Genomic DNA, 19,999 nt, shown 5'->3' with positions numbered 1-19,999 from the left:
CGTTAATGACAGTTAGAGAAAGCAACAAACTAGTACCATCCTGTGCAGCAGAATGGACAAGCCAACTTGAATATGAGAGCAACACCAAAGCAGGTGTGGAAGTTATAGGGCTGGATAGTTGCTGTCAAGAAGAAACTTATCTGCATATGTTGTGTTTTTTGTGTGTCATTTCACTTTATTTTTTTAAAAATAAATTAACGCCCTACTTGATACAGCGTCACACGAAAGCATCTAAAGTAGCAGATCCACAAGCTCTAAGCGCAGCGCAAAGCGACCAGTTTTGAGCTTGTAGATCTGCTACTTTTGCCAATTTGTCATCTGTCAGAGATGCAATACATTTACGTTTGTTCAAATGATTTAAATCCAGTACAGCTTAAATCATGGGTGTCCATTTAGTGTTTTGTGGTTGTTGAGAATTCTACTGGGTCTCAACCAGTGGTCCATGTGAGAAACATAAAATAAAATGTCAAACGTACAAACAGTGACCCAAGTTAACCCACAGACACCATATCACAGACTGCATCCACAGCCAACTCTAAAGTCTGGTTAATATGTATTGGCGGTCCGGCAGCACCACTATAATGTGTCTGATGATGAGGACATGGGAAGTCAGAATGACAGCAGAACTCCACTGAAGACCTACAGCCAGCACAGCTGGGGAATCGGACATGAAGTGGTGTTTAACATGAACGTCAGCTGGTGTGGTCACCCTAAAAGGAGAAATCCACACCAAAACACATGTGCCCTGAATCAGCCTATAATCCTGTCCCAACATACTGTACGCCTTGAATTGTTTCATAGATGCTCCCTGATTTCCACCACTCACACATGCACAGTGGTTTGTGACAGACAGACAGACAGACAGACAGACAGACAGACAGACAGACAGACAGACAGACAGACAGACAGGGAGTCAGACAGAAAGGGAGTCAGACAGACAGGTAAACTTACTCTTCACCCCTTTCTTGCCTTTGCGCTCCTTCCTGTACTCTTCCTTCAGCTGGGCTATGAGACCCTGGTCCACCTCCCACTGCGCCTCCTTATCTACACCCAGCAGGAGCAGGAGGTGACGTGAGGGGAGGTGAGGAGAAACACAGGGAGGAGGCGAAGGAGAATAGGAAGCGGAGGAGGGGAAGGAGGAAGAAAGGAGTGGAAGAAGGAGGAGAAAAAGCAAGAGGAGGTGAAGGAAAATAAGGGAGAGGAAGAGGAGGTGAAGGTGAAGAAGGAACAGGAAGAGCAGGAGGTGAAGGAAGAGCAAGAAAAGGAGGTGAAGGAAAATAACAAACAGGAAGTGAAGGAAAATAAGGAACAGGAAAAGGAGGTGTCAGGTTGTTTCAGGATAAACCCGTGCTATACTATTTCTGTTGTCGCAGGCCCGGAGAATTTCCCATTAAACCAGAAACTTCTCCTGGATATCCTTCCTGACCGTGGCATCACTGGGACAGGAGGAGTGCTTCCCCTCCTACTTGACTGACTGGACCTACCAGGTTTCAGGGAAAAGCTTTCTTTCATCCTGCCATACCCCCCGGTCCCTGAGGTACCCCAGGGCTGCCCACTTTGCTCACATTCTCTGCAATCAACAATGGACAACAAATCTGTCACACATGGGGAAGTCGTGTGCAGTGTCAAGCCGCGGCACGTTTCACAGTTCAGTCGCGCAATGGCGTTGTGTGCAGAGAACAGTCTAGCAACATGTTGCTGTGTTGCGAGCTTGTAGATCAGCCATTTTCAAATAATCTTAGGAGAAAATGTGAAAATATTTTGAAACATGGGGCACACAATATCTTCAGATAGGGACAAACACAATATAAATTTGGGGGGTGTTTGAGAACCACTGGTTTAAACAACATTAGGAAACAAGTGGAAATAAACAACTACACTATAGAAACAAGCCCCAAAAATACGCAACCCGCAACATCAAATATTTACAAGCGACTTTACAGAAGTAAAGTTTCATATAATAAGCAGACTTGGCAACACTGGTTGTGAGCTTGTAGGTCTGCTATTTTGGGCGTGTGACACCATCACACACAACGCAGTATGAATCAGGGAAGCATCAGGGATGTTTTTTATGGTAATACAGGAGGAGACAACATAAAGGACATGGCATTCACATTTTACGAAAACAAAGACATCAACAAAACATCTGGTGACTCAGCTGTGCTGTAAAGAATCAATCAAAAACCATTGGCGGATAAAAAAATAAATAAATCACAGAACAGTTCTGCCTTCAGCACAGTGCAATTTTAATATAACAAACTAAGACATTATTTTTTATATTATTGTAATTGGATAATAGAGCACCGAAGTCTGACGTCAATATCAGTAGATGACCCATGTTATTCTCCATAGAGAAATTACTTCCGTGAACCAGGGGAATCGAGAGGACGAGCGAGTGACTTCAGGACTTCGGTGCTCTATTACACTTCTTGCTAAATTATGTCTGGACCAGTCGTCTGATTGGGCAACAGGTACACGAGAACAATATGGAATATGGAAAAACAAGGAGGGAGGGGGGATTGAGAATGAGCAAAACAATCAATTGCTCCCTCCTGAGGACCTTTTTTATAACAATCTGAGCAGCAATCACCTGGGTTTACCCACCCTCCTGAGTGGAGTTCAGTGCGAGTACAGATTGTGTAAATAAATAAAACATCATTCTCACCCCAGTCCCCGCTGTCCTCTCCGCTTTTGGACTCCATGGAGCTTTCCAGCTCGTCAGGACTGGACAGGAAGTCAAACCCCTTCAGAGCCTCCTCCGTGTCGGGGTCATCGCTGAGGTCAGAGGTCGTGCTAGACGGCGTTGACGATTGTTTCTTCCTGACCAACTGTGAGAAAAACGGTAAAATGTAAAAAAAACAAACAACAATGTTATAATCATGAGAAAGATGATCATGTCGCGTCCAGCTGGTAGGGGGCCATGCATGGGGGGTTGGGGTGGTTGGGCCACTGGCGGGGTGGGCGAACAGGTATTGTAGCCTTTGCTCTAAAGCTGTGGAGCTGTCTGGTGGGGTGGGGGCGGGGGGCACCCACTGCCATTTTAAGAACTCTCCGCAGCTGCTCTGATGCCCAGGGAGGAGATTGATTAACAGCAAAACACATGCAGCCACAGCAAAGGCAGCCATCCTTACCTGATTGTGTGTGCTGTAGAAAAACTGTGGCTTGAGGCACAAGCAGCAGTGTCTGCCTGCAGCCTGCTTGCTGCATATTCCCAACGATGGGATCCAAACGATGGTGATTGACACCCTAGGGGTGTCAATCACCATCGTTGGGATGCTGAATACTTGAATAGACTGTCTCTCTCTCCGAGTAGTTTATGATACAGATGGTGGCCATCTTGGAAAATGGCCACCATGTTGGAATTTTGGTTGACTGGATCCTGCATGGTCTAACACATGAGAATCAACACTATGACCTCCTTAATTTGAAAACTCCATCAATTTCTATGAGAAAACGTCATTTAAATGTCAATGTGGCGGCCATCTTGAAAATTCCATCCTCTTGAAATTTTGGGTGGATACCGTGTTTTTCCAAAAGAGTGGGCTTTGGAGAGTATTTGTGCCAAATTTCATTCTTGTATACCAATCTGAACGATTGTTTCAGTTATCTGCTGCACTAGAGGGAGATTTGACTGGGTCGCTCACACGTGTTGATGGCTTGTTAACGACCGTCTCATTGATTGACTAAACAACTCCAACTACAGCTCTATCTCTCTCTCTGACTTGCACTGAAAGCTTTGTAAAGACAATATAGGCTACCTGACTGTATGATTTGTACATATTTGCCACTACTAACTTGATATCCAGTGCAGTGGATCCATCTATGTGCTCAGTAAGGAGGGGATATCCCCCTCCTCATGAAACTGAGGGGGTCGATCCACCCCACCCCTCCCGTCCCCTCTCTGCGTGCCTGTCAGTGCCCATACCTGAGGCGGGGTTGGCAAAAGGGCCTTTCTGTGTGGAGTTTGCATTTTCTCCCCATGTCCCCTAGGGTAGGTACCGTACCCTCACAAAAAACATACAGTAATCCTGGTCTCTAAACTACCTCCCCCTGGCCAGCCGGGGCGCCTGATGGAGGGGAAAGGAACTGGTCAGAATAACGTGTTCCTTCCACGTGCTACGTCCGGCCGGGGAAACTCTCCCGTCAGGTGAAAAGAAGCAGCTTGGACTCCTCATGCATAGAAGGAAGCATGAGGTCAGTCCTCTGCCCCCCCAGGTTGGCAGAGGAAGTGTAGCGCCCAGGATTACATTAGATTATTGATACTGGGTGAAAAAATGGGTTGCAAAATCATGGGATAAAAATGTATTCAAAAGAAAAAGAAAAAAACACATCGTTGCTGTTGGGCAGAAACCACTTCTCTCTTGATCACACTACAGCGTCACACAAAAGCATAAAAAGTAGCAGATCCACAAGCTCGAAACGCGGCGATGCATTCGATGCAGTCGATGCATTTTGAGCTTGTCGGTATGCTACTTTTGCTATTCTTGAGTCGATATAGTGTATGTACCGTAGCTAGGTCCAGGATGGTCTTGTCTTTTCCTTCACTGTCATCATCCTCATCTTCATCGCTGAACTCAGCTGCAGTGCTCTCTATGAACTTAAACACCTCTAGAACACTGGCCGAGTCAGACATGCCTGTTTTACTGGAGAGAGAGAGAGAGAGAGAGAGAGAGAGAGACAGACACAGACTGTTAATATTGGCCTGAAAAAACATCAGTAGACCACAAGGTGAAATAAATATAATTTCCCTTCTCCTTGTATGCGTTTCATTTGTTGATGACATGTATTGAGTTGAGGAATTGAATACACACTAAAAAGTAGAGTTCTTCATGGGCCCCAGCGATTCCGAAAATACCCGAGACCTGCACATGTTGGCGCCGTGTTTTATCATAATCACTCGGGGCCGGTCGGAATCGGCCGTATCCACCGCGGAACTCGGGTCTGTCAATCACTATGTGCAATACCCAAGTGGATCCAAAAAGACCCGTACTGTGTGTGTGTGGTGTGTGTGTGTGTGTGCGTGTACTTAGTGCTTTTTTTTGGCAAATGTTAATAAAATATTCAATCAATCAATGTGTGATTGCGAGTGTGCCTGTGACTGTGTCTCTCTCTCCCGGTGTCCACTGTGTGCTCTGCTGCACTGCAGAGGGAAAAACGCAATGAAACTGAAGTGCTGTTTAACTTGTGTGATATTTAGGAATTGGACGAAATTGTCACGGGTCCATTCGGGATTGGTTTTCTTATTTGAAAATGTTTTCGGAACGGGTCGGAATCGGAAACAAATTTCACAGATTCATTTCGGGACCATTTATTTTACCCTTGAAGAGCTCTATTGGAAAGTCCCCAGGACTTTCTTGTTATTCTTTAAGCCTTAATGTCTTACTGTACCATGTGGCGTTAAAAATTCTGACTAATAATGTATTCAAACTACTATACTATACTATAATTACTACAACAATGCTAGCAATAATCTACTTTATCTCTCACAATAGGAAAACGCATTGCTTCACATAATAAAAAAAGAATGAAGATAAATAATGGTACAGATAAATATTTATGAAGAATGAACTGAACTGAATTGATACATTTCTTTTTTAAACTTCGTTAAGTTGAACAACATTATTGTATTATGTACCACGTTACCACATTAATGAAGGTTATTTTAGTCAACCAGATCCTGTTGAAGTTTATTTGACAAATAACAGTATCTCTACAGCATTGAATACCTGATGTGAATAAAATATATTGTCTCTGTCGGGTGGAAACCTCAAACCCAAAACTGTTACTTTTCAGGATTCAAATTCAATGATAGTAAAAGTAGCAGGTCTACAGGCTCAAAATGTGTTGGTTCGCACCTTATTTCGAGCTTGTGGATCTGCTACTTTTAATACTTTGGTGTGGCACTGTAGTGTGATCAAGTAGGGCGTTATTTACGGAATACAAAACACAAACAGTTAAACTATGGAGATATGGTGTGTATGCCCTACACACAGCAACGATATGCTGATATAATGCAACAACTACAACAGTATTATAATGTAGATAAAGTGTATGTGAACAACCTGACCACGCCGTGGTCTTTCAGTGAGGGCGGCTTCGTGCCGTTCACCATGGGTTCAGGCCTCCTGTCTGCTGCGTCCCCAGCCAGGCCTAACAACGCCCGAACCCTCTGAGACTTCACATCCAGGATGGTGTCTGTGTAGCCCACCTCCTGGAGATACCTGAGAGAAAACACACACACACACACACACACACACACACACACACACACACACACACACACACATTTTAGTCATTTATTTATGTCCACATAAGAGATACAATACCAGGACACAAATATTTACAAGGTGCTGTACAGAGTGCAATCAGCAAATCCCAGACAAATACCCACACACCCTTCAGGGGTACAAGTAACAGTGTATTCGCCATATTTGGCAGCTACCGATAGTGGAAGAGATTGCACAGAATGTCTCAAGCAGTTTAGCTGCTGTTTTTAGCATCCCAAGTTGTTGGAGGCCTCTTACAACCAACCAACCAACCAACTCTCTTAGGCCCTCTGTTGCAGTAGTGGTGAGTGGTTATATCTCATACTGGCTACAGTAGAGTGATTGTACACACAATTTGCATGCAGTTTAATGCATTGATGTACTGTAATATAAGCTGCCTGCCGTCATATGCAGTTGTCCTAAGAGATGTACTGATTTGAAAGGCTCAGAATGTGTTCTGCAAATGCCTGACAGCGTGTCGCGGGTTCGGATCCCGAATGACTTTTGCTGCGTGTCACTCCCCATCTCTCTCTCCCCATTACCTGGCAGTCTACTGTACTGTATACCATCAATAAAGGCAGAAAAGACCCAAAAAGAAAATAAAGAGAAAGTGTTCTTATGATTCTGTTGCACTCGACTACGTTAACCTGATCTAAATAAGCACTGAAACGCTTGCTAATGTCTTGCAGGCATTTGATCGTTGCGGTCGGGAAGAAAATAAACCTTTTATCTCCATATTGTAACTTTGTGTTTTTCTTAAATGAATGCCCTACTTGGTCATTGACATACTACAGTATCACACATCACACCACATTTAGAGCTTGTTGCATATCTGATAATTTTGCTATTTTTGAATTTCGAAAAGTAACTGTTTCAGACAAAGTCCTATGAGGTTTCCACCCGACAGAGATGATATATAAATTAATAATCAGGTCGTTTTTTTATGCTGCAAAGTGAGTGTTTACAATGGATGAAAAACCTTATCCTAGCAAAGCAACCTCCTGAACAGTCCTAGAACACACTGCTTCTCAATGTGGGCTCCAGGGACCACCTTGAGACCCCGATCTAAAGGACTGATACATAGTTAGAAACAACATGGACGCATATGGGTCTGGAACTCTGAGGCCCCCTATTCCACCAAAATAACTTTAGTTCTAGAAATGGTTCCGTTCTAGATTCTTTGAACCTTGGTGCACTTTGTACACTCCCAGAGTTAAATGAACACTGAGGATTTTAAAGTAGTTGATCACACTACAGCGTCACACAAAAGCATCAGAAGTAGCAGATCCACAAGCTTGAAATGCAGCGCGAAGCGATGTGCGTGTGTGCACATACATTACAATATTCATTGTCTGGGTTCAAGACATTCAAACTGTATAGAGTACTTCAGAATATTTTATTTTTTACAAATATAGTGCAGCCAAAGCCTGTTGTACTACAGAGTCGGACCGATTTCCGATTTTAACATTCGTTGCCAATTTTGTGTCGTAGTCATAGAACACCGATTACTAATATTGTATGGGTATTTTGCAAAAACATGCAAAATCATTAAATAAATTTGAAAAAGTACGATTTTATTTCGTAATATTGTAAGCAACAACTGAATAAAATAAACACAAATAACATTTAAATGTAATTGTACAATTAACACAAAAGAAAATGTAAAATACACATGCACATTTAACCACTTAAGACCTATTCAAACAGTTTCAAAAATACAAAATAAACAAAATAATACATTTAGATTATTATTTTTTAATTGTTAAATCTTGGGACACAACGGCTGCCTATTTGCCAATACCTAATGTCTGTGAGAAAGAAACAAAAACAAACAAAAAACTGGGCTCTACCTCTAGTCTAACCACATCACAAAATCACAGAGAAGGAAGAGATGTTCCATACTGTACCTCCCCTATGGAGATAAACCCAAAGTACAACTCTGAAGAACCACGGGAAATTTGAATGTACCAGCTCCACACACCACAGGAGAGGAGAAGACAGAGGAGTAAAGATATTCTCTCTCTGTTTGTGTGTGTGTGTGTGTGTGTGTGTGTGTGTGTGTGTGTGTGTGTGTGTGTGTGTGTGTGTCTCTCTCTCTCTGTATGTCTCTCTCTCTCTCTCTCTGTACCAGTCTCTGCGGTCGCAGGAGGGCTGCACGCCTCGACACAATCCTCCATTCACAGTTCCTGTCAACCGCATATGCATGCACACTGTCCCTACACAAACGTGGAAACACACGCGCACTCCCTTCACAAAACATGGACACACACAAACACTGCCACATAGTCACAAAACATGTCTGCGAGCGCACATACACCATTTTCCACACAATGATTGTGTGTGCACATCACTTACAGTACATTAACGACAGCAGTTACCCCCCCCCCCCCCCCCCACACACACACACACACACACACACACACACACACACACACACACACACACACACACACACACACACACACACACAATAACTAGATTGCTACATTGATTAAAATGTCTGTCCCCAGGCTATCAACATATGTATTGATCATATTTAACACACTAAACATGCAGATAATATTGATCATATTGATCAAGGTGTAAAATATATTGATAACATTGAACAGACAGTAATAAGGTTTCAATATGAAGTGTTTGGTACAACAGTTTAAGTTAACCCCTTCCGTTCTGGACTGAACCACAACATCCTTTGCTCTGCTTTTCTTTACACTTCATCTTACTCTCCTGCTATTCTTCCTTCTCTCTCTCTCCCTCTCATCCTCTCCTCTCTCAAGTCTTCCTTCTCACTCTCTCTTTCTCCATTTCCAGGCAATTCGTGACCCTGGTTCAAGGGTCACACAAACCCAGGGACTCTGGCCCTCATTTATCAATTGAGTGCAAATTCTGCCCCAAATTCGAGTGTAGGATTCGTAGTACACCCACGTCGGGTCGGCATTTACAAAGTGATCGTAGACAGCTGTTCCTTCCTAATTTCATTCCTAGCAGTGATAAATGTGACGGCTGAAATCAATCTGGCACGCCCTATAAAATCTAGCCGCGCCCTCGGTTTTGCGACATGAACAACTGCAATACGACCTGGAAACCATGGTTACAGGGAAAGAAAGTTTCACTCGCTTGCCTTGCTGCCCACTCCCATACACACACACAGACGCACGCACGCACACGCACGCACAAGCAACTTGTTGTATCTTAAATAAATAAACCTGCATGAATTAAATAAAGCTGTAGGACTACGCTGTCTGTTTCTCCTCTCGCTTCGCTTCCCTTGCTGCCCGCATCACCCCCCCGCACGCACGCACGCACGCACATACATATCGCAATTTGCAAGCAACTGTCACTGTGTTGTTAGTTGTATATTAAATTATTAAAGTCTTTTTAATTTAATATACAACAAGATATATTGGTGAACGAAAACCTGAACCTGTGAACCATGAATTAAATAACAAATAGGCACACACACGCTGCTGTTTTGCATAGGTGCTCCTCCTGTCCTGTCTGTCTGTCTCTCTCTATCACTGTGGTCCGTCCGTGACCGTGACCAACTGACCATGCACCGCACGTTCGACAGACTATTTAGATTGCCTCGCAGTCGCTGCAGTGGCTGGGCACTGGTGGTGGTGGGCTGGCTGGGTAGCCTACCTTTATCTCCGATGCGGTTCCCACGTGCGCTGGCACGGTACATTTGGCATTCGAGCGACGCGTCGGGTTTATTAAACGAGGAGGAGATTGCACATACCGTAACTCCAGAAAGACATCGGCCTGCTGTAGATTAGGCTACAGTAGGCTACCCACGTTGGGACTCTCCGCAGCTGCAGCACTGCACTAGCCTATAGTACTCTCCAACGTCCCGTCATGGAAATATTTCAGCACAGACAGCCCAAATCCTCGCATGTATGCGCTCATGCAAAACACTGTTTAAATGGCTTAAGCATCTAACTTGCAACATTGTTTTTAATTGCGCGATTTTAATTACTTGTAAAGTTGGAAATCTCCTACTAATTTCATATGACACAAAGACACATCTTATATGTATTTAGCCCATATATACCTATACAGTTTTATATAAACATTTTAGGAGTGAATACATATGTTTAGATGCCTGTGACAGCCTCTCAGCTGGTCAAACAATGCTGCTCCGCTGTTCTACGACAGAAAAACAGGTGAGGACAAAGCGTACGACAGCTCCCGACCAGACGTGAGTTTTGTCTTGGCACAAGATCATTTTCAGTCTTTGGCGCAAATCGTAAATGCCGAAAATTGCGGTAATTTCGGCGTACACCCATATTTTGGCGTACGCACGGTTGATAAATGAGGGCCTCTGTCTTTGGTGTAGGCCAGTGCCTGTCTCATCCCTACACCCACCCACCCACACACAATACAGTCTTTGTCCACGCCAGGCCCCCAGAGCGGCTGGGAAACATTGAAGCCGCCCCACCCAACTGGCCAAAGCTGGAACTGCAGGCGGGGAGAAGTACATGCACGAGCAAAAGAGTGCACAGCTGGGGTTCTTTGTTAACACATTTTGTGCCCAAAACGTCTGTGGACGTCCTGGGTATTACCGCACGTGCATAGCCCAAGACGTCTGTGGACGTCTTTCAAAATATATATATATATATATATATATTTTTATTTATTTTTTATTTTTTATTAAAAAAAAATCAGAGAAATCAAAACATTTTTTTTTTTTTTTTTTTTTTTTTTTAACACGTGGTGCCAAAGTTTGTGTTTTCGCCATTGAGAATGCATTTGGCGTTTAAATTAAATAACTCAGAAACTATAAAACATTTCAAAGTAAAAAGTTCCAGCATGTGTCTCCACAGTCAGCTGAATTATAAAAAATGTGAATGGACTTTCTAGGTGAAAGTGATTTTGGGCAGTATTGCGTGGGCTCTCAATGTGTTAAGAAGGCTGGAGACCGTGTCCCTTAGGAGGCTGGAGACCGTGTCCCTTAGAGACCGTGTCCCTTAGGGTAGGTGGTACCCTAGAGACCGTGTCCCTTAGGGTAGGTGGTACCCTAGAGACCGTGTCCCTTAGGGGAGACCGTGTCCCTTAGGGTAGACCGTGTCCCTTAGGGGAGACCGTGTCCCTTAGGGTAGACCGTGTCCCTTAGGGTAGACTGTGTCCCTTAGGGTAGGTGGTACCCTAGAGACCGTGTCCCTTAGAGACCGTGTCCCTTAGGGTAGGTGGTACCCTAGAGACCGTGTCCCTTAGAGACCGTGTCCCTTAGGGTAGGTGGTACCCTAGAGACTGTGTCCCTTAGGGTAGGTGGTACCCTCACAAAAACATGCAGTAATCCTGGTCTCTAAACTGCCTCCCCCTGGCCAGCCGGGGCGCCTGATGGAGGGGAAAGGAACTGGTTGGAATAACGTGTTCCTTCCACGTGCTACGTCCAACCGGGGAAACTCCCCCTGTAAGGTGCAAGGAAGCAGCTTGGACGCTCATGCATTGAAGGAAGCATGAGGTCAGTCCGTTGCTCTCCCCAGGTTGGCGGAGGGTGTGTAGAGCCCAGGATCACATTAGATAATTGAAACTGGGTGAAGATGGGTTGCAAAACCGTGGGATAAAAATTATAAGTTTTTAAAAAAAAAAGAAGGCTGGAGACCCGTTTCCCTTCACATCAAGACACTGGACTACAAAGGCGCACACTTAGGTTACAACACAATGGGCTGACTTTGGCTTCACTGTGTGTGTGTGTGTGTGTGTGTGTGTGTGTGTGTGTGTGTGTGTGTGTGTGTGTGTGTGTGTGTGTGTGTGTGTGTGTGTGTGTGTGTGTGTGTGTGTGTGTGTGTGTGTGTACTAACTGTCTAAGTAGTTGCCGTCCTTGTTTCCAGCTGAGTTGATGAGAGCTGTTGAGAGGACTGGGTTCATCACTGTCATTTCCTTCATCTGAGCGAGAGAGAGAGAGAGAGAGAGAGAGAGAGATTGATCGATCGATCGAGAGAATAAGAGAGAGAGACATGTCGGAAAGCCTGTCGGAACCAGAGGTTTTTTTCCCACGTCAGAAGGTTAGCCTTTATATATGAATAGAGGATATGCACGTGACATCATCATCATACCGGAAGTTATACGGTCGGGAACATCTACTGAGTGGCAAAAAAACAACTTTCAGGCCTTGACAGCCCATACATCCAAACAGGAAAGTCTGATCTTATTGCATTAACTCATTTAGCGCCATCTAGTGTTAGCATGCGCACACCTAAGAAATGCTGCCCGTCTGCTCTCACTCTACGGAGCTCGTTTCCCTTCTGGGTTAAACTTGGAAGGTGGGGGCCTTTGTGAGGGAGTACAATACCACTCGCATTAGCTCACAGCCTTTACCTAGCAACATTTTCTCAGCGATGCGGTACAAATTCACAAATGATGTACGATCGTCGGGTGCACGGCGCCCCACCATGGACAGCTCTCGAACCTTTGGAGATACGGCGCTTTGAAAATCCTGTTATAATGGAGGCTCAACGGAGCTGGATTTAAAAATCCCATCGCTGATGGGGACGGGGGCTCTCCACATTAGCCGGAGCAATGCTAAAAGGTAAACAGACGGACGGCGCATTCATATATGGAGTATACGATTGTCTACGAACATACGCATAGATAGCGCCAGTAGGCACCATTATCCTAGCTACGTTTATAAACGTAGATGCCACAGAAAAAGTTAAACAACGTTCAACTCACTGTGCCACTCGATTTGTCACTCACTTTATGCATGCGCATACCCACCATTAGCCTTAGGTTTTCTTCCTTCCTAAAGTCTCTTGAACGTGGCATGGCAGTCAATGATGATAGCTAAACAATGACTGGGTTTAGAGTAAGTTTACTGTACATTTAATATCACACACTATTCCTGCAACTTTCACCAACAAAAAAACATCAAATAGAATTGTATTACAACATAAAACATCAGCCCTGTTATTATCATGTTCACAATGTGAATGATTATTCTGAAGAAACAGACAGACAATCTGACATACCAGAGTCATAAGAAGGAGGTTTCGTGTCTCCCTGGTTGAGTTCCGTCCCATATTTCAGCTTGTGGTATTTGGCCCTGAGGACATACGCACGTGCACACGCACACGTATTATTCTATTACAGCTGACACTATGTGGCTTTACCTTCATCACACATAATCATGAAGAGACTGCAAAACTGGCCTAAAAATAGACATAAAATGTAACATACTTTTTTTGACACAGCTACGAAACGAACACAAAGCGAACACATCTTTTTGTGTGTGTGTGTGTGTGTGTGTGTGTGTGTGTGTGTGTGTGTGTGTGTGTGTGTGTGTGTGTCTATTAGCCCTACTTTGATGAGGTTGATCTGTTCCGCATGGAGCCTAATCTCATGAATATAATCTCATGAATAATCTGGTTATGGGTCAATGAGGGGTTAAACTAAATGAAATAATTGGATTACTATTAGTTAATTAGGTGAAATGTAATAATCCCTGTATTGTTCCACCTTTTTGCTTTGCCAATGTAGCTTTTTGCTTTCCCATGACAATAAAACTTTGAATTGAAATTGAGAGAGAGTGTGTGTGTGTGTGTGTGTGTGTGTGTGTGTGTGTGTGTGTGTGTGTGTGTGTGTGTGTGTGTGTGTGTGTGTGTGTGTGTGGCAGGGGGGTTTGGTGTACTGGTTTGGGTCCATTTCACTCCATTAATCTTGACTACATGTGTCAGGAACTCAGGGTCATGAACCCATGTCAGTTTATACACACTTATTTGAACGTGTGTCATTCCATTTCCCACGATCATTTGTGTGCAGTTGTGTAACCTGTGCGGGTTTGTGCGTGTGTGCGAGACAACTGAGGACCAAAGGTCAGTGGACACCCATTCTAATTTGTGCCATAAGGTACCTTATTTTCTAGAATTAAATAATGTCTATAAAGGCAGTAGTCATGCAGTTTACAACAATGTATTGTAACTATCTAGGGCTGCAAGATTCTTGTTTTTATAATTGTTCAATCATCCAGGGACCCCCAGGAGTACTTAAGGGCGGGGGGTTTCCAGGTAGTTGATATGGCGTCACAATCATTTTTACCACTTTATGTTTAGTAAGCTATTCAAAAATATCAGATCTACAAGCTCACAGTGGATCAAACGTTTTTGTTTTAATCTTCAAGGTACAACATCTCTTTTCTGGGGGTCCCTGGCACAAAACATGTCAAATACATGTCAATGTGGTGGTCCTTGGCATGTTAAAGAAGCACTGTGTTAAACAATGTGGTGGTCCTTGGCATGTTAAAGAAGCACTGTGTTAAACAATGTGGTGGTCCTTGGCATGTTAAAGAAGCACTGTGTTAAACAATGTGGTGGTCCTTGGCATGTTAAAGACACACTGTGTTAAACAATGTGGTGGTCCTTGGCATGTTAAAGCACTGTGTTAAACAATGTGGTGGTCCTTGGCATGTTAAAGAAGCACTGTGTTAAACAATGTGGTGGTCCTTGGCATGTTAAAGCACTGTGTTAAACAATGTGGTGGTCCTTGGCATGTTAAAGAAGCACTGTGTTAAACAATGTGGTGGTCCTTGGCATGTTAAAGGAGCACTGTGTTAAACAATGTGGTGGTCCTTGGCATGTTAAAGAAGCACTGTGTTAAACAATGTGGTGGTCCTTGGCATGTTAAAGGAGCACTGTGTTAAACAATGTGGTGGTCCTTGGCATGTTAAAGAAGCACTGTGTTAAACAATGTGGTGGTCCTTGGCATGTTAAAGAAGCACTGTGTTAAACAATGTGGTGGTCCTTGGCATGTTAAAGAAGCACTGTGTTAAACAATGTTGCGTACCTACCTCTCTTGTTTCAGAGCGTACTCCAGCATCTTAATTCTTCTGACCAGGTCTTTCTTCAGATTCTCCTGACCTCTCCTCTCCCCCTGCAGGAAGGCTATCTGAGCCTGTGCGCGCGTGCACACACACACACACACACACACACACACCACACACAAACACGTTAACCTATAGATGTAGGACAAATTATGCAGAGCCAAATATGTTTCTTTTCATTTGTTCTGATATGCAAGACATTTTCTGTAGTGACAGTTAATAGCAGAATACAACTCAGGATGTAATCCAAAAGCATTACAATCACATTTTCCCTCCATCTCAACTTGTTTAATTATGTTGCATTTTTGTAAACAAACAGCAGACAGACATGAGGCTCAATGGACATAATGAGCTACTCACTGACCCTGTCTGTCTGTCTGTCTGTCTGTCTGTCTGTCATGCAGTAAAAAGACACAGCAGAGACTACAGTACACAGAACAAACAAACAAACAAACAGCATCTTCAGTCACTCTGAAAAGCCAAGTCAACATGTCAAGAGAGGGAGAGAGAGAGATGTTCTCCACAGCCTTGGAGCAGCAATGATGACAAAAACACAACAATGCCTGTTATGATGTAAGAGAGAGCGTGGAACATACGGTAGCGCTTGTCCCGGAGGATGTGAGTGGCCTAGATGCCATGAGTAGGAGCAGGGGCGGGTCCAGACTTTCTTTTCTTTTGAACCAGTTCATCTTTTACTCAAGGGGGACAATGCCTGTCGCAAGCTGATGATGTTATTCATTTGTCCATGTGTGGTTCAGCCCCATGTTAACAAAAAAACATGTATGTATGTGTATATATATATATATATATTTTATTATTATTATTATTATTAATTATTAATAATATTTAGATTTTATCCCATTATTTTGTCATCCATTTTCACCCGGTGCCAATTGCCTAAGCTCTAATCTTGGGCCCTACTCTTCCTCTGCCAACCTGGGATGAGCCCCAAAATGAGCTCATGCTTCCTTCAATGCATGAGGAGTCAGCAGGCCGCTTCTCATCATCATATTATGTGTGAGAGTACCTATTCCAGGGGACACAGGGAGAACATGCAAACTCCACACAGAAAGGCCCTTTCGCCAACCCCACCAAGGATGTGGGCACTGATGACGCGGAGGAGAGAACACGCCCCCAGGACCCACAGTGTCCCTGTTGGGAATCAAACCCAGGACCTTCTAGCTGTGAGGCGACAGCGCAACTGTGCCCCCGCAAAAAAGGCCCACCTTGTGTCTCCACACGGCATTAAGTACATTAAGACTTTTTAAGACAGATGTCCGTCTTCATTCACGCTCTGGAGACACGGGACGGACGTTAAGTCTTAAGACGTCGTGGGAACCAATAACAACCATCTGAGCTATGGAGGGGTCAGCAGCGCCGGTCAAGTGGAAGCTGTAGCCGATGATGTGATTTATGAGGGTTAACACAACATTTGGACTAAACTAAAAGTATCTGAAGGTGGTTCTCAACCTGTGGGCCAGGGGCCCATTGATGGGCCGTAAGCACAATGTGCTATTTTAACGAAAAATACAAAAGGGCTTATACTGTAGATCAGCAATTTGTCAGTGCACGACACCAAGGTGCAAGTTACTAAGTGTAACTCAGATATATATAATCCCTACACCAAAGTTCCAAATGTCCTAATCCTAACCTCAAGTTACCTTCAAAAATCTTTTGCAACCATAAAACCATTTTTCTTGTGAAGACCAGGAAAATGGTCCTCAAAATGTCTATAAATGACTGACATATTTCATATTTTTAAAATAGCTGATCTACTGTACAAGTTCACGTTTTGCGTGTTAATAAGGCAGACACCTTTAAATAAAACAGCACTGGACTTCTAAACACCCCCACCCCCCTGCAAACGGATGAGTCAAGATGCTGGGTAACTATGGCAACAATGGCAAAGAGTTGAGAGAGTACAATTTGATGCAAGACATCAGCTACTGTGGAAACTGAAGACAGACAGGTTGCTGAGGTTACAGATGTTACAGTGTTGTGTCCATACATCCATCACACTACTTTAAGTTAAGTCAAGTTTTGTGCAATCGTTATTTAATTCACCCAAAACATATATTTTGTAACGGCGAGCAGTGACGCTTTATTTATGAGCCGCATATAAAGGTTGGTTAAAAACACAATCTGGGAAAAGAATTCGAGATATAAATGCATTTTAAAAAGTCTGTTTACATGGAGGCGGACGGAGGGGACTTTTTTCCCTTCCGTTTCATTTCCTGTTATCAATTGCCTAGCAACTGAGAGCTATTCATACGGTGGTGACTAGCGCGATCTAACTCAACCTATAAACACCCTTAAAGGAGCATTCAGTGATTTGGAAAAAAAAACCTGGTCCGCCCCGGTAACAAGATGTGCACATGCACGCTCTACAGTGGGGGAAGTACAACAGACCAACAGCACGTGCACCAAGGCCCGCCCCACTCGATCATGATTGGATGAAGGCCCCTCTCATCCTGATTGGATGAAGGCTTTGCCACCCAAAGCCCAAACCGAAACTAGGGTTTTTTGACCCCAGGGGCTCACTGGGGACAGGGAGGAACTCCTTATATGGTCAGCACCCTTTATAGTAGGGAGGATTATCCAAAAAAATAAGAAAAAATAAGTGATATTTGAATTAAGTGAAATCACTGAATATACTTTTAAATGATGGAATATTCCGTCAATGGCAGTGAATGTGTTTTAATAATATTATTACTGACATAATTTTATAATACATAATTATTTTCTTAAATCTTGAAACAATTCATATTTAAACTAGACAGATATTCCTCCGGCTCATCACTGCGCACAGAAGTACTGTATACACTTAGCCTCAGTGTTTGAGTGCAAAATACATTTTGAGCACCCTATTGTTCCTTTTTTGCGTGTGTCTGTTTTTTTTTGTAAACAATTAGTAGGGGCAGCATTGGTTAATAGACTAGTCGACTAGCTATAGAAGATACAGAAAAAATCTTGTTTGCCACAGGTCACAACCACGACAGTCAGAGCATGCGCGCACGCACACACACGCACACAGACTTCAGTTAACAAGCTCAGCTGGCATTCCTACAATCCTCCCTCTGCAAACCACCAAAAGCCATACAAAAGCCAAATGATTGATGGATGGATGGATGGATGGATGGATGGATGGATGGATGGATGGATGGAACTGCAAATGAGATTGAGGAGCAGGAGGAAGTGTGGGTGTTGTGTTCCCCTCCCCCCAGGGGGTGCTGGTTGATATGTGCTCTTTACTTCATATGCTGCTGTCTAGACTTTAGTTAGAACTAACTAATGTCTAGAATGCAATGTCTAGAGGAAAGGAGAGAGGAGGGGAGGGGAGGAGAGGAGAGGAGGGAAGGGGGAGGAGGGGAGGGATGAGGAGGAGAGCCAGGGAGCTAGAATAGGTCAACCCCAAACAGATGCTCTAGATCTAGTTTCTTATGAAACAACACAGAGACCGAGTTTCATCTTGTGATGAGATTAAGGTTGTGCGGTATTTCGGTTTCACGGTTTGATACGGTTTAATTATATCATTAAGGTTTCGTCCAGCCAAACCGTTTCACCTGACATGAGCGTTGGGTGGCCGTGATTATTGTTTACGGAAGCAGTAGAGAATGGCTAGTTTTCATGATCCATCCGTCCGTCTGTGTCTGACTAAATTCTTGTGCCAGTTAACTTGCCGTGCTCTCCCCCGCCCGCCTCCCCGTTCTCTGGTCGAGCGGAGTGAGAAGAAAATTAACGTGCACCATGACCAGCAACGCTGAAGCCAAGCGGCACACAAGCGCTAAATAATAAGATAGCCGTGTGTGTGTGTGTGTGTGTGTGTGCTGTATGCTGTGTGGTTTACTTAAAGTCACAAAATCACTTGTTGCTGTGGATCGCTATGAAACAGAGCTATGCTGTGGACAGTCACAGAAAAGATGTTGTTGTTGCAGCTCAGCATTGCCAAATTTCCTATCAGCAACTGGCCCATTCTCTGTCAGGCATAAACTAAACTCAGTGGATCATGCTGAAATAATCTGATGCGAGTTGTACAGCTGCTGAGCTGCGCCTCCACTTCCAATCTAGAATTAATTATACGTCGCCGTACTGTGGAGCGCGTGCAGAAAATAGCCGATCTACAAGCTTACAGCGTGTCGTCACGCATTGTTTATGGATGCGTCCATGACTCGTTTCTGTCACATCATAAGATACTAATGTAATGGGTAAAATAATCACTGAGATCTACTCGGAGCAGGCAGCCAGGCAAGTTGAGGCAACGCTGTTTGCCTGTGGCTGGGGGCTCAATACACTACGTAGGCAGAGAGGGACAAGACAGGCGAACATGACGATACATTACAATAGCGAAAGGGGCCATCTTGTGGCGATAGACTGTAATAGCAGTCTCTGATTAACAAAATTAAATAATGCGAACGCATGGCCACGTTAAAATTAGACGGTAAAACCGGAAACTGCTGTGTTTTGGTCATAGTAAACCGGGGTTTTAAATTTAGCAAAACCGCCCAACCTTGAGATCGATCATGACATGTGATGATGTATCATCAGAGTAGGTCTAAGGAGGAGAAACTTTATACGTTTTTAATTTGATATTTATTTTCACATTTTTTGTGGGTCACTGTTTGACAAAGTATAGAATAGGTCTTAGATGTTTAATTAGATTCATCGAAAACGATTACATTTTAGTTTTTATAACAAATGATAAAAAGTACTTCTCGATTATTCAATTTATCCAAAAAGTAATCAACACTGCAGTGAACACGCAACATTGTCGCAACATATATATGTATATATATATTAGTGGTGGGCATAGATAATCTAGATTAATCTCACTGCAATCCTGGAGTTAATCTAGATTAAAATGCCTCATTTGAACTCTGCCGAAGGCATTCAAAATATTTGTGCGCTACCTAAATAA

At 43.6% G+C, this 19,999-nt stretch overlaps 1 protein-coding gene across 7 annotated transcripts in view; it reads right to left on the bottom strand.

Moving 5' to 3' along the window:
• LOC306921466 (striatin-like) overlaps nt 1-19,999 on the bottom strand; it is a 53,272-nt gene that overhangs the window by 18,141 nt on the left and 15,132 nt on the right. For 5 of the 7 annotated variants that reach the window (XR_013789772.1, XR_013789773.1, XR_013789774.1 and 2 more), the window contains exons 2-8: nt 15,052-15,155; nt 13,238-13,311; nt 12,071-12,155; nt 6,063-6,221; nt 4,508-4,643; nt 2,666-2,828; nt 952-1,044 (exon numbers count right to left, since the gene is read on the bottom strand). Coding sequence is in view for 3 of the 7 variants with exons in the window: in XM_079498595.1 (XP_079354721.1) it covers nt 952-1,044; nt 2,666-2,828; nt 4,508-4,643; nt 6,063-6,221; nt 12,071-12,155; nt 13,238-13,311; nt 15,052-15,155 (814 nt within the window). In the remaining 4 variants the exon portion in view is untranslated. The remainder of the gene's footprint in view (nt 1-951; nt 1,045-2,665; nt 2,829-4,507; nt 4,644-6,062; nt 6,222-12,070; nt 12,156-13,237; nt 13,312-15,051; nt 15,156-19,999) is intronic. The other 2 variants (XM_079498596.1, XM_079498597.1) reach the window with 2 other exon arrangements.

This window comes from Electrona antarctica (genome assembly GCF_951216825.1).
Source record: "Electrona antarctica genome assembly, chromosome: 4".
Classification (NCBI taxonomy): Eukaryota; Metazoa; Chordata; class Actinopteri; order Myctophiformes; family Myctophidae; genus Electrona; species Electrona antarctica.
The sequence above is the reverse complement of the archived record's forward strand: the minus strand, read 5'-3'. Positions and strand labels throughout refer to the sequence as shown.